This window comes from Candoia aspera, chromosome 4 (genome assembly GCF_035149785.1).
Source record: "Candoia aspera isolate rCanAsp1 chromosome 4, rCanAsp1.hap2, whole genome shotgun sequence".
In the NCBI taxonomy this organism is placed as follows: Eukaryota; Metazoa; Chordata; class Lepidosauria; order Squamata; family Boidae; genus Candoia; species Candoia aspera.
The window spans coordinates 1,501,419-1,522,152 of record NC_086156.1 but is presented as its reverse complement, the minus strand read 5'-3'; the positions used below and the strand labels follow the sequence as shown (position 1 = coordinate 1,522,152).

The 20,734-nt window shown below is 46.3% G+C and overlaps 1 protein-coding gene across 1 annotated transcript in view; it reads left to right on the top strand.

Annotated features, from left to right (window-relative positions):
• Positions 1-18,979, top strand: part of MYO1G (myosin IG) — a 68,350-nt gene extending 49,371 nt beyond the window's left edge. Inside the window, exon 22 of the mRNA XM_063303217.1 lies at positions 18,093-18,979. Coding sequence (XP_063159287.1) covers positions 18,093-18,249 — 157 coding nt within the window. The 3' untranslated portion in view covers positions 18,250-18,979. The remainder of the gene's footprint in view (positions 1-18,092) is intronic.
• Positions 18,980-20,734: the final 1,755 nt, after the last annotated feature.

Sequence of the window (20,734 nt, the reverse complement as noted above, 5' to 3'; positions counted from 1 at the left end):
CACATTTATGGATTTTACTACACCAGACTTTTAAAAGCCATAATTTGTTAGACAAGGCATACTGGCTGTGTTCACACATCACAGAGAGGCAATGAACTTGGTTCTTAAATCCATCCTTCTTCTTCTTATGTCTGCTGCATCTAAATAGGAAAACCAGCCTATCCTGGGGGGGGGGGGTGAGCTGCAATTTTGTTCTCCTGAGGTCACATGTGGCTAAACTCCTTGTCCTGCAAAACAGAGTCTTTTTGTTCTGAAGACATTTCAGATCTATACCTTTACCCTTTCCACCCAGGATTTTCTCTCCCTCCCAGCTGCATCTTCTCAGGTGTGAGAAAATGCACAACTCTCTATCTGTAAATAATAGAAGCAGCCAGGCAGATTTAATTTTAGCCAGTCACACACACACACACACACACACACACACTTGGATACATGTACAAACACACATATGCATACAGAGCACTCCAACTCAATGCTGCCATCCAGGGTCCACCTGGATTTTGGCAGCCCAGATGTGGTAGCCCTGATCCTGCAACTCTTCCCTTGCAGTAACGTTATACAGATGCTTGGAGCCGCTCAATAAAATACTGTACATTAAAGTGGGGTGGGGTGGGGATGAAAATCAGCGCTCTGGACACACCTTTTCCAACTGACAAATTTTATTAACAGGCATCAGCCGCCGCTCACTCCATCAGATGCGTAGAGGGGCTAGGCTGATACAGGACAATGTAACTCACCCAGGTTTAAATCCTACACCAGTCTAGTGCAGTGTTTTTCAACAGCTTTAGGATGTGTGGACTTCCCTCTATCTATCCCTCTATCCCTCTATCCCTCTACCTCTCTTCCTATCTATCTATCTATCATCTATTATCTCTTCCATCCCTCTATTTATCCATCCATCCATCTCTATCATCTCTTCTATCCCTCTATCATCTATCTGTCCATCCATCCATCCACCTATCTCTATCTCTCTATCTCTCTATCTCTCTATTTCTCTATCTATAGTATCTCTCTATCTCTCTATCTATAGTATCTATCTATCTATCTCTCTATCTCTCTCTATCTCTATCTCTCTATCTCTCTCTCTATCTCTCTATTTCTCTATATCTCTATCTACAGTATCTATCTATTTATCTATCTATCTACATCCATCCATCCATCCATCCATCTGCATCCCTCTCTCTCTCTCTTTCTCATCTTTTTAGAGTGTCTGCCTTGCCTTAGTGCCACACTACAGGCCTCTGGGCGGTTTTCAATATTCCCATGAAAAGATAGAACAGAGAGCTCATAACACCGCCATGAAAACGTAGCAACCGGGGTCCATCATCCAAAACGCACGCAGCAGGGAACTGACAGATGGCTCAGGGTGGAAGTTTGCGTGTGTGTGTGTCTGTGTGTGTGATTGCAGCATGTACTCTTTGGTTTTTTTATGTAAGAGACCAGACACAGAAACATGACAGAATGTACAAATGTGCCTCCCAAATCGACAATACTGTATTGAACAGCCGCGTCACAGGTGTCAGAGTGTTTTGGAATCGCTTAAGAAAACACAATCTCCTATTTTTGCAAGAATAGGGAGGGCAGATTTCCTATAACGAGCATTCCTGTAAACTCATGAAAATATTATTTCAGCCCGCCCCTGCCCCCGACAGATATTATATTTTGGGCCTTCGAAAGTAAGAGGCCACCTGTCTGTTCAGAAAATGGGATTTATTTATTTTATTCATGTATCAGATTTATCTCCACCCATCTCCCCCACAAGGAGGAAAGGATCTTGAGAGGGATACTTCCTCTCTTCTTTGGACATGCCGGGCTCCCTCCTCAGGCCCCTCATTTTCCGTGGCAGTCCAAGAGGACCCACCTGTGCACGGGGTGCCACTATCTTTTATCAAAGAGGGCCCAAACCTGACAGGTTCGTGTCATTGTGCATGGCTGGACTAGGTACCCGAGAGAGAGGTAGGAAGTTCCTCTTTCCCTCCTAATCTTAGCCCTTAAGAGCATCCAATTAAGTTGGCTGGCAACGGGAAGCAAGTCTTCACAGGAAGTGTAATTAATTTATAGAAGGGAGAGAAATGGTGTTCTCTCTTTTTAAAAAAAGGATTAGATGGTCTTAGAATTTTTCAGTCCTTATTAAAACTTTTTTCTGAGACAAGAACCGATGGTAAGAATCCAGGGAGGGATCTTCTTTATTCAAGTATTCTTCACCTGGACAAGACAGATGTTTTAATGAAGAGCCAGACGCTGGGGGCTAAAATCTAAGGACTATACTCCAGAAAGAAAAAGAAAAAGAACCCCAGACATAGAAGTGGGTAGGAAAGCAAAAACTAAGGTGGCCTGTTTAAATTCAGCCAAAATAAAATTGAAACCATTTATCTGATTATGCCCCATGTATTCCATACTTCTTCCTGCCATTCTTAGCAGGTGGGTGCCCATAGATGACCATGTCTGGAAGCTAAGTAGAATCAGGCCCGGTTGGTATTTGGATGGGAGCCCACCAGAGAATCCCCACGTTTTCATCTGGGAAACTGAAAACATATCCCAGGAGAAGGCAATTAGAAACTGCTTCCATTCCATTGTCAAGAAAAATACAAAGAGGTACCCATGGGGTCACCAGGAGTCTAGCTTGAACCTGAGAGTATATTTTTTAATTATGTGTTATAATCCAACTGTACTATTTGCCTGAATTTCTGAGTCTGGAGGTGGCCCCCATGTTGTTTTGGGGACTCATGTGGCCTAGGACCTTGAATTCAGGTAAAACTTCTGAATTAGCCCTCAGTTTAGCTGGATTAGCTTGGCCTGTGACCCAAAGAGTAGTTTGCACTTGGTAGATGAAATACAGTAGATGCTCTAGAGAAGCACTTCTGATGGAAAGGCAGGGATCTCAGGAATAATAACAACAGAAATAAAAATATACTTTGCTCTTCCAAAGGGAATCCAGGATTTCGAATGAGATAATCCCGATAGATCAGACCAAATGCCGTGATAGCTACCGTCCATCCTGAAAGCAGTTTCCCCAGCTGTGGGACAGATGGGGCCACCCCTTGGGGAGATCGCAGATACCACCTGTCTCTCACAGGCCAAGACAGGTGGAATTTTCATGAACTCAAGTCACACAACATCCAAGGAGTATCCCGCAGGATCACCCTCTTTCCTTCCCTGAGTTAAGGCGATACCACTGGTGGGTTCCCATAACAGCCAAAGCAGTCAACCACGCAATGGTGCCATGGGCATTATCCTACAATAATGCCTGGCTTCCTAATAAGAGGTTTGTCTGGTGCATTGCTGAAACCCATCCTATGGTTCAGAGGGATTGGCAGTCACTGCATCCCAAAATGCACAGTTAATGCCTAGCTGGGGGGCAGGGTCCAGGGTAGACGAGCTGTGGTCCCATCAGGAGGGCCCTCCAGAGCCTCCAGGAGCAGAAGAGGATGGAAGAGGAAAGGGAGAGGTTGCTGTTGTCCTGTTCCAGGCTTAACCTCGACCGTACCTGCTGCAGGACCATTAGAAAGCAGAGATGCCCCCTGAAGGGGCTTGGGCCAGATCCCGTGGGACCCTCCTTGGGTTCTGGAGCGCTTGAGATGCCTTTGACAAAGCTCCAGTCCCAGAGCATCTCAGGGACCAGAGGAGAGCCATCTGCTCGGAGGCAGGAGAAGGTGAACTGAGCCGAGCAAGCACGCAGAGTCTGGGTCCTTCCCCACATCAGCAAGTGACAGATGTGACCCCTCTCCGAATGCTGGGTCAAGCCAACACCATCTGCTCCCAGCAGCTGCTGGCACACGCCCGAGTCTGTCTGGTAGTGAAGGAGGAGGAGGAGGGAAGGGGAGCCAGAAGGAAGGGGGTGAGGAAGACTGCGCTGTTGACTGTGCATCTTCCTGGAGCTTTACAAAAGGGGATGGGGGGGGCGGAGGCGGACAGCACAACCCTGGCGGGCTGGAAGTGATGGACTGCCAGACAGCTGCCAAGGCTGGGCCACTCATGGCCCTCTTGGGAGCTGTGGATCTGCAGAAGTCACAGGTGCCGAGAACAAATAAACCAGGGCTTGAATCTTGCAGGAGTTAGCCTTGGGTTTGGGATTTGTGCCTCCTGGAGCCCCTCCCCCCTCTGAACAGCGGGGGCTGAAAAGGAAGGCAGCTTAGTGGCTCCTTGGAGGCTTTCACCTTTGAGAGCTGAACCTGAATCAAAGAGCAGCGGAATTAGAAAGCTCTCAATTGCTGGGGGATCTTTTACTCAGGTACTTGAGTTTTTGGACAGACCAGAATTTCTGGATCTAGCCTCAACCTTGCTGCAGTCATGATGGGAGCTTGGCCCTCTGCTCTTAGCTGGATTTTAATTTTAATTAATGTCCATTTTAAGGCATTCCAAAATAAGTTGGTTAATTTTTCAGCTGCTGGAGTAGGGAATTCCTCCCCTAATGTCTGTTGGTATCTCCTGAAGGGAACAGTTCTGAGCACTAGTCCATCCATGTATTTATTTCTTACACAGAATGATAGAGTTAATGATAGAATGATAAGCTTAGAGGCCGTCTAGCCCAGCCCCCTACTCAGCGCAGGATCCACTGGAGCATCTTGGAGAGATGGCCATCCAGCCTCGGTCTGAAGACTTTCAGGAAAGGAGAACTGACCACTTCATGTGGTAGCCTCTTCCACGGGCTGAGAGGTCATGCAGTCAGGAAGTTCCTTCTAATGTTTAGCCTGAACCCACTTCCTTGTGGTCTGACCCTGCCCTCTGGAGCAACAGAGAATAAGTCCACTCTTCCTTCTGTGTGACAACCCTTTAGGTATGGGAAGACTGATATCATTGTCTGCAAGCTAAATATACTGTGTTTTTTTCCCACCATTCCTTGTAGGGTTTGGTTTCCAGATTCTTTAACACCTTGGTAACCTACTTTGAACTCACTCCAAATTGTCACTGTCCTTTTTGAACTCTGCAGCCCAGAACTGGATCCAGTACCCCAAACAGCGTCTGACCAGGGTAGATTAAAGGGGAAGAACCCTTTGTTCCTCTTAATTGGCTCCAAGGTAGCATTGGCCTTCTCAGCAGTTGCATCACACTGCTGGCTTATGTTCAACTTGTGGTCAACAGGGTCACACAAATGCCATTAACATGTGTTATTGCCAAGCCAGGTCTCCTCCAGCCTACACGTTTTTCCTCCTGTGCAAAACTTGACATTTCTCTCTGTTTAGTTCCATCCTATCCATTTCAGCCCGTTGCTCAAGCTGTTAGAACTTTCTGAGGTTCTCTCTTTCATCTAATGTATTAGCCACCTCTCCCGGCTTTGTGCCATCTGCAGACCTGATATGCATCCCCTCAGCTCCCTCTTCTGAGACACTGACAAAAATGTTGACCGGCATAGGGCCCAGGACTCCATTGGATACTTCTTTCCAAGCTGAAGTGAAACCATTCATGAATCCTCTTTGGGTGTGGTCATTTAGCCATTTTGAGTTAATTTAGAAGTGGTATCATCTAGCTCAGGGTTTTTCAGCTGTGTTCTGTAGAACCCTAGGGGTCTATGAGAATTTGATGGGGTTCCATGAAAGAGTCAGTGCAAAAAAAAAAAAAGTTCACCCAGAGACACCAATTTCCTATCTCTAGAGCTTTGTCTCTTGATCATTGATTCTGGGAATTTTAAATTAAGAGGTTCCATTCCTGAAAAAGTTTTAAAAACCCTGATCCAGCCTATATTTTACCACTTTAGGAAGGAGATTCTCATGAGAGACTCTGTCAAAGGCCTTGCTAAGGTATACTATGTCTGTGGAGTTCCCCCTATCTATTAAGCTAGTAACTCTATCAAAGAAGAAGATTAATCTGACATGATTTGTTTGGGACAAACCCACGCTGACTCCTGTTAACTGTGGCCTGCCTATCCAGCATGTCATAAATGTGCTGCTTGGTTATCAGTCTGAAAACCTTCCTACTATAGAATCCTGACCCTCCTTTCCTTTTTGAAGATGCAGACGACACTTGCTCTCCCCCAGACTTCTGGGACCACACAGTCCATATATGTGCATACATATCCATCATATGGTTCGTTTTTCGGGATATAGAATGTTATGCAGAGTGCAAAAATGAATAAGAATACTAAGACAAAGAAATTAAAGGCAAGAGATAAAAAGAAAACTCACTAAATCAAGTTTACATCAACACCATTCAACACACCTTTCCATTTTTTTTTCTATCCTTGCAAACCGTCTGTGTTACCACTGCATCTGTATACCATTTCATAAAATATCTTTTGTTTTCCTGACCTCTCTCCTTTTGAGGCTCTCATCAACTCCTTATTATATATAACTATTTTGGCTTATTTTGATAGACATTAATTCCTCACAACAGATTGCATATTCTTTAATTGATTATCCTATAGCTAATAAATACTGTATAGTAAAAATCTAATCCTATTCCATAGAAAACAGATCAGAAGCAATAAGATTATGAAAACTGCAATGCGTGTGGGAAAGGGATGGGCTCCCAACCTGATGTTTTGTACACTCCTGCTAGATGACTCTCTCTCAAGGATGCTTTGGCTGCACTAAAACAAAGAAGGCAGATCAAAGGGACTCTAAAATTAATTTAATTATTAAATTAACCCATTTTTCTAGCTTCCCACAATCGTTAAACCCTGACCTAACCCAATCAGTTGAGTTTGTAGAACTTGCTCAGCTACAAATATCTAACCCAGATTAAAAGTAACCAAATTTAGGGCATGGTGCAAGTGACCTGGTTAAACATGTTGTGAACACCCAGCCTATAATTCTGTGCTTTGCTTCAACCTGATTTTGCATCACATGCACTGCAGCTGGGAATAGATGCTCTTGGGACCCATTGGCTACAGGAAACACTGAATTTTAAAACAGCCTTAAAATAACCTACTTTCTCTGCCACATTAACCATTACATTAATGCAGAAGAGGGCAACAAGGATGTTCATCGAAACTCAAAAAAGAGAATGCATGGATCCCATTTTAGAACAGCTGCTCTAATTTCTAGTATATTTCTGGGAACAGCGCATGATGGTAATCTCTATAACATCCTTAAAGTCTTTAGCCCAGGAGACCACATACTGTCTCCTAGGGAGCCCTCCCCCACCCCACCCAGTTTGCATCCCAGTTCAGAATTCTCTTCCAGAGGAAGTACTGTATTTCTTTCTATCTCTTGATGTAGAATGGTGGTTGACAATAAGGATCTATTAGTCTACATCAGTATTTCTCAACCTTGGCAACTTTAAGATGTGTGGACTTCAACTCAAGATGTTTGGGGAATTCTGGGAGTTTTTTTAATTCATGTCAGAAGCATCACAATAAAAAAAAACTCCCAGAATTCCCCACACATCTTAAAGTTGCCAAGGTTGAGAAACACTGGTTTACCTCAACTAATGCATGCTTGGAAGTCTGGCCTGCCACAAAATCCCTTTTACAGTATATTTGCTGAAGTTACTATTGTTTTAGTGTAGTTGAAAACGGCATGTTTATGAATTGATGATTAACTGCTTTAAGTGCTATATTTATAAGACCTTTCCTGATTAAAAAAACACACCAAAGCACTGATGTAAAGATGTCATGAAGAAAAATTAACTGTTTATTAGAGCAGTAGCTTTATAACCCCAACTCAGGTACAAAATAGCATGAAAACATTTAAGGTACCCATAATTACCTGGCTATACCATGGGTTCAACCTGAAACATGGCTTGCCATCATTGCTTTTGTGGCCCCCATAGCCTCCATTTGTGTGGGGGGGGGGAAGAGTTCAGAGAAGGGGATTAAAATCCCTGGAGCCTCCCCTAAACAGGATCCTAAGACCATCCACTTTTTAAGCCAAGTCCTCGACTTGAGAGGCCTTGGGTGGCATATGAGCTGCTGTAAGGCCTGCATTCCTGAATAGAGAAGGCAGGCAGGAAGGGATAAGAAAGGACACAAAGGGGGTTGTCAAAAACATCTATTAAGTTAGATGAGATATTGGAGGAGATTGCAGATATTCAGATGAAGTTACAAGTAGGACAACTATGTTAAAGAATCAAGCAATCATTGGTTCATTTTAGAAAATCTAAGCTGTAGTTCTCACCTTGGCTTTTCTCCTATCTTTAGTGAAGCACACAGCTTGCTTGATAGGTGGAAAACAGATGTAGAAAGAGAACAGGTTTTATATTAACAGAAACAGGAAAATTTAAATGCGGCACTTCAGTCTTCCACAACCAAGTGCCTTCCAGATTCGATAACTATAAACTCCCATAGTTTTGACCATGGCCAAAATCGATGGCCCGCTTGCCTGGAATTATGGAAATAGAACTCCAACTTATCTGGAGGACAATAGCAGGGGAAAGATGACATATTAGGTTAGAAAATAAACTTCTCTGATTTGGCTTCCATCAAATTCTAAGTGGGAGCCTGGGTAGATTTATCTAGTCCAGGGTTTCTCAACCAGGGTTCTGTGGCACCCCAGGGTTCTGCGAGAGGTCACTGGGGGTTCCCTGAGAGATCATGATTTATTTAAAAAATTATTTCAAATCTGGGCAACTTCACATTCAAGAGGTAAGCTTCATTCTTTATTTTGAGTTTAAGAACACCGTTAATGCATATAGACAGGCCTACCCATGAAACGAATATAATAATTTTGTAACTTCTCGCCTATATTTGAGCCTGAATGGGCAGGGGCTCCCCAAGGCCTGGAAAATATTTCAAGGGTTCCTCCAGGGTCAAAAGGTTGAGAAAGGCTGATCTAGTCTAATGGCTGGAGAGAATACACAGTCAAAGAATAATAGTGGATTGATGGTGGCTTTAAAAAAAGGTAACAATGCTCTTGATGGGAACTGAAAGAGGTTCAATATCTGTGCAGTGTTCCCAGAAATAATTTCCCATTGCTGACTGCTGGGATGTTTTTCAACCTCCCAGTCTAGTCCACAGCCCTGGGATTTGCTGGTTAGTCAAACAGTAACCAAGTCTGACCTTGCTCATCATCTCAACCCAGACAAGGTCAAGTTTTAGGTAAAGTCAAGGAATAAAAATCCTAGCCTTGTTTAATAAACCCTCTTCAAAATGCTGCAGGCAGCAGGCTGGGAAACTGCCTTAATTTGCACGCCTTCTTAGGGTTTAGGGAAGTGGAGCTCTCCAGGGTCCTGAACGAGGAAATCCTGGCGCTGAACTCTGGCATGAGGCCAGTTTTGTATTCTCATCTCCCAATAATCTTAGTTTGTTACAGCACACCCCAGCCAAGGCATTTGGTCAGCACCATATGAGTGGTTAGCTCCAGAATCCTTTGATTGGTTTCTCAAGATACCAGTCTGCACTGGGAACTGGTGCATAAGATTTTGGGGTTTATCATCCTGATACGCAGTGATGCAACTGCTCAACAGCCTTCTTGGCCAATCCTAGTAAGAACCCACGTGCAAAACAGAAGGGAGGGATTTGCAAGTAATTTTTTATTTCTGCCCCATTGCCTTCGCCCATCTCCAAGCCATAAACGTGGTAGAGAAGGAAGCTCCCTTTAGCATCACGATTCCAAAGACTTGCTAGCAAGGTAGGAGGACAGCCATGTTAGTCTAGGCCAGGGTTTCTCAACCAGGGTTCTGTGGCATCCTCGGGTTCTGCGAGAGGTCCCTAGGGGTTCCCTGGGAGACCACAATTTATTTAAAAAATTATTTCAAATCCGGGCCACTTCACATTGAAGAGGTAAATTTCATTCTCGATTTTTAGTTTAAGGGCACTGTTAACGCATATAGACAGGCCTACACAGGAAACGAATGTAATAGTTTTGTAACTTCTGGCCTATCTTTGGGCCTGAATGTGCAGGGTTCCCCGAGGCCTGGAAAATATTTCAAGGGTTCCTCCAGGGCCAAAAGGTTGAGAAAGGCTGGTCTATGGGTAGCCAACAACCAGAAGGAGTCTGATGGCACCTTTTCCAACTGTTATTAAAAGGCAGGAGCTTTCATGAGCTGCAGGCCACTTCATCAGTTGTATGGACTGGCTACACTGATGTAGGTTTTAAATTAGGTTGCAGTGCTAAGGCTCGCTGCAAAAAAGCCACAAGAGGTGAAAAAATTGTGATAATTGTGTAATGTAGAACACGCCTCAGTGCCCTGCCAATGCTAGCCCAACGTCAAGAATGGTTTTATTTATTTATATTACTGTCAAGTCAGTCTTGGCTCCTGGAAACTACATGGACAAGTCTACACACTTTGGGGAAGTGGTTGGCCATTTCCTTCTACTTAGGCCTGAGAGAGGGGGACTGGCCCAAAGTCACCCACTGGCTTTCGTGCTTAAGGCAGGACTAGAATTTGGGCCTTCCCGCTCCTGCTCCAACACCTTCATCCAGTGTTTCTCAACCATGGCAACTTTAAGATGTGTGGACATCAACTCCCAGAATTCCTCAGCCAGTCATGCTGGCTGGGGAATTCTGGGAGTTGACATCTACACAACTTAAAGTTGCTAAGGTTGAAAAACACTGCCTTTACTACTAGACCAAACTGGCTTCAGGAATCTTCTTAGCTATGTGGCCAGAGATCTGCATTTTTAATTCTTAATGAAAATATGAAGCATAATTCACACACACACACACACAGGCTGTGTTCCACTTTTCCTGTGAAACCGTGATTTCAGAGTGTGAGACTTGAAGCAACAGCTCTTTGGAATAGGCTCATCCATTACTTTAGACTTTCATTTACACTTCTGCAGTTCTGATGGTGCGACTGAGTGCTTGTGAACAAAGGTGCTAGCACAAAGAGAAAATAACTTCTATCTTTGTTGCACAATTTTTCTTTGATGCCCTGACAAGGGTAGAATTTAATAGTCTGTCATAGCAGGGTATAATGTGCATGCATTTTAAATTCTCATTTTTCTGGCATGAGAACACCACCACCCCTTGCAATCAACCACGCTCGTTCTAAAGGGATACATTTATATTTAGATTTGCCTGGTCTGTTATGCATAGTTTTTTCAAAAATGGTTTTTGTAATGCCCTTAACCTGGGTTTAGGGTATGAGAAGAACGTAACCATGTTTAGTTTTGAAATACAGATTAACAACATATAAAATTACTGAAAACTGAAAGAGCCATTTTTCAAAAAAGCATGCAGAGTCTGGCTCTTCACTTGCAGTCATATCATCATATGACCAGTGATGATGCCATGATGAGCCATGATGAAGCCAATGATGCCATCAGTGCCAGGGATGATGCCACGATGAAGCCAATGTGCAGGAGCGGTTGCCAGCCCACCATGCTTCTTTCTCAGGGCACAGCCATGTAAGATCATCTTTCTGGGCAATGACACATGGCGTCAATCCTAGCCAGAATTCCCACATTAATGGGTTGCCTCAAGCCATGTGGGACTGTGGCATGAAACAATGGGTTGGAAAGTGCTACAGCTGAAAGAACATTTAAGAGTGGTCAGAAATGTGGGTCTGGAGTATGGTGGGGCAGCCATCTGGTGGGTGAGGAGCAGAATTAGCATTGTTTAAGTGCTGAGTGCTGCAGAGGACAGGCTGTGATGAATTATGTGGGGGCAGAGTTCTGGTGTAAAATGCAGCCAGGAAGAAGGGTAGGAGAAATGGTGGGTGTGCTGGGCTACCTCTACAAAAGTGGGTGATTCTTTTCTGAGCACTGCGTTCAAGCATTAATTTTGTATGCAGGGACAATGGCTATATTTGTGGATAGGATGTTAGGCTGTTTCCAGCCATTAGAAATGAATGCAGCCTGATCAGCTTTGTGCTCCTGGATCCTGGAGTCGAGGATTTTCTTAACTGCGCTACAAATTTGCATGCTGGTCCAAACAGCATTTATCTGAGCAATGTCAGTAAGGTCATATCAATAAGTGGTGCTTGGATTTTCTGTGGTTTTCCTTCAATTTCAGGAGAAATGGGATTTATCTTTATCTTTAAAACGATTTTAAGTAGGGTTTCGTTTGGTTGGCTGGCATTTTTGTGTGATTTATAACTCAAAATGGCAGGGGACCGTGCCATCAATTTTGGTAGTAGCGATCAAAGGGGATTCCTCATTGACCTGCAGTTGAGCAAGGTCATCAAGATGTAAATTGGCAGGGTTCTTACAGCTGAACTCAGGAAGCAGAGGCTAGTCCTAGCATGGCCCACATTCAGCAGAAGCCAACATTTCTTCCCAGCCAAAGTAAAAAGGCCTTGGCAGGTACAGATGAGGATCCGGGGCAAGACATCCTTGGAGGGGGTGTCCAAGACCAGGGTTTTGAAGGACATTTTTCAAGGGTCTGGCTGTATTTAGACACTGCCAACCCCAGCACCTATTTTGGTGCAACCACCTTCTCCTGAGTAGACCATCCTGGCAAAGTGTCCTCCTCGCGCTTCTGTGCCCGCCAACCTTGTCAATGGCTTTCATGCAAGTGGGAGGTCAAGTCCTGGTCCAGCCTGATCGATATGGTGAGGACTTGATCCTTCACATCAGGTCTGTCTGGCATCTCCTCTCTCCTCCTCTAACCATTATTCCTTTACTGGGGCACAAACATTCTGGGGGAGCTTGAGAAGGCTGGTGGTCTCCAGGCCTCCTGTTATTGACTCCTGGTCCAGAGCAACTTTTCTCAGCCTGGCACCTGCCACTTTTCTTGGGTTTGGTCTCCAGTAATCCTCACCACATGTGGCAAAATCCAACCCCTGGGTGTTGCAGTCCAAGAACAGGGGGAGATAGAGATGGGGAGACTTAAAGGGGCTGGAGCTGGCAACCTCTTGGTGAGGGGTGAGTGCATTCAGTGTTTGGGGGTGGGTAAAGGCCCAAGTTGGTGGGGCACAGATGTGAAGGAGGTAGAACCTGGGTCAAACAGTTGCAAAAGGTAGGTTTTTTGGATATGAGTTCAGAAAATTGTCTTTCTTCTTACTTTTACTATTAAAAAAAAATGGGTTGTGAGTTGATGCATCTTTCCCACCTCAGAACGACAAGGCATGGCATGATGGGGTTCCAGCAGTTGTGTTCAGTGCAGCCTCCAGGGCCTGTATTGCCCCCTGGGGTGTCAGGTTGCCAGACAGGAAGCCCAGGGCCCAGTTTTTGGGAAGGGACCCCTCCCTTCTGGCCACTGCTGCCCCCTCAGAGGAGGAACGCAAGGGCCATGGGGAGGGAGGAGGAGTTGGGCAGCTGTATTTCTCCCTTTGAATAGGACCAGCCCCTTCCTGGGGTTTTACTGGCGCAATTGACGCTGGGGGCTGTAACTAGGAACTGAACCCCATCTTCTGCCCAGCTTGGGGGTCACTGGCCGGGTTGTTGGTTGCCCTTCATGCACCTTTCTGGTAAAGCTGGAGGAGACAGAGAGTTGCTGCCCCATTTTCAACATATCTGGGAGCCCTTTTGAGGGTTGCTAGGTAACTGCTGGAAAGGTCATTAGCAGCCGAGATGCAAAAGAAAGCCAGTGCTGGGGGGGAAGGAGAGAGAAAGGGAAAGGTGAGGAGGAAGAGGAAGGAAGGAAGAAGGTGCCAAGGAAGGGGGGGCAGGGCAGGGCAGGGCGTGCTGCTGACTCTCTTTCCAGAAACTCTTTGCAGGCAGCTGATCACAAAATCAGAGCATGGAAACAGAAGTCAGTTCTTAGCCTCGGTGGGGGTCACCCCTGCCATTACTTTTCCCTAACTCAGGTAGAGAGGGGCTACAGCTTCTACAGGTAGTCCTCGCTTAACAACCATTCATTTAGTGATGATTCGGACTTACTACGGTGCTGAAAAACCGACTTGCGACCAGTCCTCACACTTACGACTGTTGCAGCATTCCCCCCAGTCACCTGATCGCCATTTTTGACCTTCCTGGCTGGCTTCTGGCTAGCAAAATCAATGGGGAACCATGTGATTCACTTAACGACTACTAAGTGTGGTTTGCTTAATGCGTGTGGTGATTTGCTTAACGACCACCACAAAAAAGTTCGTAAAATGAGATCAGATTTGCTTAATGACAGCTTCGCTTAGCAGCTGAAATTCCGGTCCCAATTGCGGTCATTAAGTGAGGACTACTTTTATCATCCACAGCCCTAATGGGCCATGATGCTGGGAAAGAGGGTGTTGTCATCCAACCTACCCGAAAGGGAGGAGGCGCTGAGCAAAGCAGAACCTCATTTTCAACTGGCTTTTTAAACATTAAAGTGAATTTCCTGCTGATTTTAATGAGAGCTGTTTTAGTCTGCGGTGGCAAAAAAAATCAGCAGCCTGGGAGATGCTTTTCCCACTAACAAAATTAGTCAGATTTAAATGTAGGATTTAAGTTGAGGTGAGGCTACTGTGCATCCTCCTACATCAGTCTAGCCCAAGTGTTTCTCAACCTTGGCAGCTTGAAGAGGTCTGGACTTAAACTCCCAGAGTTCCCCAGCCAGCATGACAGGCAGGGAATTCTGGGCGTTGAAGTCCACACAGCTTAAAGTTGCCAAGACTGAGAAGCACTGCTCTAGACATGCTGGACTACAGCTACCATCCTCCCCAGCCAAGCGTAGAAAGGGACTCACCTCCTTTGCTGTTCGTTGGTTTATTTGTTAGATTTACAAGCCGCCTTTCAGTCAAGACCCTAGGTTGGTAGACGATGAAGCTGGTAAGACCTTGAACCTTGTCCCTAGAAATTGATTGATTTATTTCGATTTATATGGCCACCCATTTCACCAGTACCGCTGGGCAGCCTACAAGAATTAAAATACAATATAAATACAATGTGTGTGTGTGTGTGTGAGAGAGAGAGAGAGAGAGTCTGCAAAAATTAAAAATACCATACCCAACTAATAGACTGATAAGAGGGTTCAACAGGTCAAGACCGCCATTTCAACCTGCTGCGTTTGCACTCTTTGTTGCGCAGTGTACAATCCCTTTTCAGGAAAGGGCATCCGCATGGATGATCAAAAAAATTAAGGTGACAATCGTGACCCTGTGATGGAAGCCTCATTTAAACAGTAGGACTTCCATCATACAGCCATGACTGCCATCTTGACTTTTTTGACCCCCCATGTGTATGCGTCTGTGTGCATCTATTCTGCAGCAAAAGTTGGGACTTCTGCCTTGCCACGTTTGAGTGGAGAACGGCCTTGAATGAGTCAAGGTTTTGTCGATGATGCATTCATCAGCAGGAAAGTTAGAATGACTTCACACGATTACTGGTTTGGGCGTAGTTGAGTCATGCAGGGCTCAGAAGGGGAACTGGCAGGCATAATCTTGGAGGACGCAAATGTAAAAGGGTTGCTAAAGGCAACCCTTTCATTTCAGAAGACCAACGCAGGTTGAAGACCCCTTGCATGGGGGTCAGTTTATATACTGAATACCAGCTCTTATTTCAAACATTTCTACTCCACCTTTAATGGAAAAACTTGAATTAAAAAGACGCTAACAGCCTGAAATCAAAGCCTAAAGCCCAGATCTCTTACAACACAGCTTTTTAAGCTAATAATGGCAACAGGACAGCAATAAACAGCAATCATAACTTAGAGACGTCTAAAACTTTGCAAAGTAAGAGTGGAATATACCTGGCATCTAAAAATTAGCACAGGAGGGGCCTCTTCCAGAGAAAAAAAGCCAAGAGGCTGTTTTTTGTAAAATAGGTGAAGAAAAGGCCCTTCCTCAGCTGATCTATCTGTCTTCCAGCAGTTTCTGATTTATCTCCCTCCATTCCTGGGGGATGCAGGCTCAGTGCAAGCTGCCCTGGGCCTCAGCTGAAAGCACTTTCCGTGTCTTCCTCCAGGCCTGCAGCCCCAAATAAAACCCAGTAATTGGTACTCCTAAAATATATCCTCCCCCCACCCACTGCCCCCACCAGCTTTTTCCGGGACTGGCTCCTTTCTGCTCCTCAAAGCCATGCCTTGTCTCCTTTGCAGCTGCAGAAGATGGCGGGGGGGGGGGGTGCCCAGAGGGCAGTGGTCTATAAATAGTGATGTAAAAATGCCTGAATTCCCATTGCAGAGCCTGTCTTTGCCCTGGTGCCATGGGAAGCTGGCCAAGGTTGGCTTCCTCCCAGATAAATGGGTATGGGGTGGGTGGCTCTAGGTATGAAGCCAGGTACCCCTCCCAACATCTGTGCTGGTGGAGGAGAAGAAGCAGGAAGTTTGCCCCATTTAGAAGTCCTTCCAAGTCAGGAAGGAGAAAAAGGCATTCTGTGCATGCCTGGGGAATCCTTCTTCCTGATTTCTGGCACACAAATCCAGGGCTGGGTTCAACCTGCAGCCCCGGATTTGTGTCCCAAGAATCGGGAACAGCAGACTCCTTCCCAAATTAATCTAGAGAACCTGCCAGATGCCACCTCCAATCATTAGGTCAGCTGGCAGCTCCCTTCTGGCATTTAGGATTCCCCTTATTTCTCTAAAGCAGTGTTTTTCAAACTTGGCAACTGTAAGAGGTGTGGACTTCAGCTCCCAGAATTCCCCAGCCAGCAAGTTTGAAAAACACTGCTCTAAAGGGAGACATCCTGTTTGACAAAGGCACCTTGGAAAAGGAAGGCAACAGTTAGCAAAACATGATTTAAGCCAGTGTTTCTCAACCTTAGCAACATTAAGCTGCGTGGACTTCAACTCCCAGAATTCCCCAGACAGCATGTTTATCCTTTTGCTCCTGGTCCGGTGTTCCGGGATCCTGCTGGAAACTTTGGAAAAGAGGGATGTGCTCAAGGGCCTAGTTGCCATGGCACTTTCCTAGCACCCAGTTGCCATGGCGATGGTTGGCCAGGAGGAGACGGACAGGTTCGGGCTAAGTTTAGACGTGGGTTAAATCCTTGGATCCCTCTGCCAATGGAGGGGGCGGATGCCACCAGATAGGCTGAGAAAAGACACCGCTTTGGCTAACCAGCGCTCCTGACTTGCCGGAACGGATTCATGGCGGTGGCCTTGCAGCGCCTTTGCATCTGTCAAAGATGCAAGTACTGATGTGGTTTAGAGCCACACTCCAAACCAGTGTTTCTCAACCTAGGCAAGTTTAAGAGGTGTGGACTTCAACTCCCAGAATTCCCCAGCCAACAAGGCTGGCTGGGGAATTCTGGGAGTTGAAATCCACACCTCTTAAACTTGCCTAGGTTGAGAAACACTGCTCCAAACAGTCTGACTGCCACCAGTTTTTTGGGAGGTCCACCAGAATGTACGGCCTGTACATTCTCCCCCAGGAAAAGGACAATTTATCCTATTTTATTTTTGTTTATTTATTTCTCACATTTATATGGCCGCCCATCTCACACAAGGCAATTCACAATACTCCTTCTGAGCCCTGGTTCTGCTGATGTTACCACTGGAAGGGGCTTTCTGGTCATTAATGCCGTTGGCTAAGTTTAAAATTTGGTTTCCCGGCTCTTAAAGGGACTGGCGTTGCGCAGGTATGATTAACAAGTACTGAACAGGGGTTCCCCAACTGGGAATCCGCCCTGCTCCCTGGCAGCGCTGTTCTTTGGGGGGGTCAAGAGAGTCAAAATGGCAATCACAATTGCACAATAGAAATTCTGCCCCTTTTTATGTGCACGGAAGAGGCAAGGCTTCAACGGAAGGTCGTCTGTGCTGGCTGGGGAATTCTGGGAGCCGAAGTCCATACATCTTAAAGTCACTAAGGCTGAGAAATCCTGATTTAAACATAACATGTTGTGCTAACATAATATGTCCTGTAACCCATGATTTCTGGCTTAGTAAGCTGGGCAGCAGAACATCCTTTTCAATAAATCATGGCTAAACAAACCATAGTTACAGGTAGCCCTTTCTTAACATCCACAGTTGGGATCAAAATTTCAGTTGCTAAGCAAAGGGTCATTAAGCGGATCTGACCCGATTTTACCTTTTTTGCGGCAGTCGTTAATTGAATCTCTGCGGGTGTTAAGCAAAGCATGTGGTCGTTAAGCAAATCATGTGGTTTCCCATTGATTTTGCTTGCCAGAAGCTGGCTGGGAAGGTCAAAAGTGGCAATCACATGACCATGGGATGCCCCGATGGTCATAAATGTGAACTGGTTGCCAAGCACCCAAATTGTGACCACGTGACCATAGAGACACTGCAACAGTCATAAGCATGAGGACCAGTCCCAAGTCGTTTTTTTCAGCACTGTCGTAAGTCCGAACTGTCACTACATGAATGGTTGTTAACGAGGACTACCTGTATTGTATTGTCTCGGCTGGGTTACTGAAAGCTTGCCCATTGTTGCAAACCAATCTTTTCCTATGTTCGCAGGATCAAGCGGGAGTTGCAAGTGCGGGTGGCCGACTGCATCCAGCTTAGCCTAAACAGTCGGAAGCGGCTGGTGACAGCGGAGATGCGCAGCGACATGATGGTGCCAGACTTTGCAAAGAGCCGTGATGGCTTCGTGCTCTACTGGCCCAGGAGATGAACCAGGAGAAGGAACACGCTGAGGTCTGGGTCCTGAAGAGGGGCAGAAACGGACCGACAGGTCAAGAGTCACGAGTTCTTGCTCCCCTTCTGCACCGCATCCCTCTTTTTTATTGTGGCATTCTGTTAGTGGGGGGGGGAGAGGAGCTGTATTCATTTCTATCCTGAAGTTCTTCCTTCAGTCTCAGTGATGGAGAAATGCCGAGCAGGGGCTCCTTATTAGACAGTCTGGCTTAAACTCCTGCCATGCACGTATCCCGATTATGGAATCGACCCAGTGTCCCAAACCATGGTTCTAATTCTAACCACGGCTAAGAACCACGCAAGAGCAACACGGCCACCCAATCCGTAACTCATCCGATGAACTAGGCTGCGTGAGCTCATGGCTGGGTGCTCCCCTGGCACAGCCCAGCCGTGCGGAGCGACAGGAAGCTTCGGGGCATTGTTCCTCTCTGGATCCCCCCACAACACACAGTGCCTTTGGTCACCAGTCCAGGCCTCCCACCTGCGGAGGCCCCACCGCCCCCTTTTCTCCACTGCTGATGAAGGAAGGGTGTTCAGCTGGGAGCCCCCCCCCTGAGCATCCTGATGCAGCAGCCCCAGAAGAGGCCCCACGCCCACCCCCACCCCTTTTGCCCTTCCACTGGGGGAAGGAGGGACTGGATCACTGTCCTATTCTGACGCCCATCCAGGGATCCAGCAACAGGTGATGGGGAGGAAAAGGTGGGGGAGTGTGTTGACAAGTGCATGAACAGTTGGGAAGGGAAGGGGAGAGGGTGGTTGTCTGAAGGGGGTCTGTCTCATGGCTGGTTCGCCGCCTTTGGAGGCAGAAGTGTGTCATACATTCCTTCTTTATCAATGGGTGACTCAAGCAGACGTAATCACAGCACAGAATAGGTACCCTGGTGGCTTCCCTCTGCCAGGTTCTGTTTCCAATGGCAGCAGACTCTGTTGGAGCAACTCGGCCAACATTCCTACAGGATGGAATAAGGAAGTTGGCCTTCCAGAAACCCTCACTCCCTGTAGTCTCCCACTTCAATCAAGGTGCCCTTAAAACTCGAAGTCCTAATGCCAAAGGCTGGGGATCACTTCCCTGACCCGGTTCTGCCCCTGTGAGTTAGCACATCCGCGACTCAAACTGTCCCCTAAACAAGCAGAGACTGGGGGCTTGCAGGATCTTTCCAGTAACGGTCCAGACAAAGGAAACACCAGAGGTGTGGAACCCACGGGGAAGGAGGTGGTGAAGGCTGGAAACCTCGATCATCTCAAAGCCGTAACACTCTGGTGTTCTGGTTTCATCTTCTCTTAGGGCTGCCAGATCTGAGCTGCAAAAATCTGTCCCACCACCAGATGTCACCAACAAGTTACAGTTTCTGTCTGTTGTCCTCTGGTGGTCATTTATAATATTGCAGCTGCATCTTGGAAGTTCCCATTCTAGGCCAAAAACAGTGTAAAAGGAAGCCTTGCGTGTCCAAAGATGAGGCTATAGGGCTTGAGGGATACCACAGGAGACACCATGATGACAGGAACAGAGGACTTGCTAAGCCTTCCTTCTTATCAAAGAGCAACCAGCCAGGAGCAGAGTCCCTCAGCTCAGGTGGCAATGGAAGGCCGCACCAAAGAAGGTCCAAGAGAGAGTGCCGGTTAGGGTCCAGATCCGGTTGAGCCAAGCGGTCAGTCATAGAGGACAAGACAAGGCTTCTGGAGTTAGGTGCAGGAACACACAAAAACAAAAACGTTCCCAGCACCGGGTCACCTGCAACTGACTGGTTTTATCTCCCAGCCATGAATCTCCCAGCCAAGGACTCCATGTGAAGCCTCTGTCTTAAAACAACTGGATCAAGTAGGTTCCGTTAAAATGGTGGTCACGGCCAAGTAGGCTATTTCTGCCAAGCAACATTGCCCCACCACCTCACACTTGTAGCCCCCCCAGCTCTTGACTGCAGCCAGACTCGGAGCTTTCTGGGGAAATGTAAAGGAATTTAGAGCTGGCCTTCAGGGAGGGAGGAAGGAATAAGTTATTAAGGAGGGATCTGGAGAAGCAATTACATGCGGTTCTTGTTTAGCGACCACAATTGGGACCAGCAAATTGGTCATTAAGCAAAGTGGTAGCTAAGTGAAACTGTGTGCTTATCAGCTTTCCCTTGCTTTACAGACCTGTGAAGGTCGTAAATGTGAGGACTGGTTGCAAAGTTATTTTTTCATCACTGTCGTAACTGTGAACAGTCACTAAATGAGGCAGTCACTAAGTGAGGTCTACCTGTACACAGTCCAGAGATTGAAGCCAGTATAAGAGGGAAGCTCAAAATAACCCCATCTTGATTTTATTTAGCATAAGAGAGGGCAGAGGGAAACTTGGGCAGGCTTTCAAGATTCCGTTATTACACCCTACAACAATAAAGTTTTCCTGGAATCTCTGCAGTGTCTGTTTCTTGACTTGGCCTACCTCAAAGGGCTGGCAGGAAATCCCACTGATGTTGCAGGGA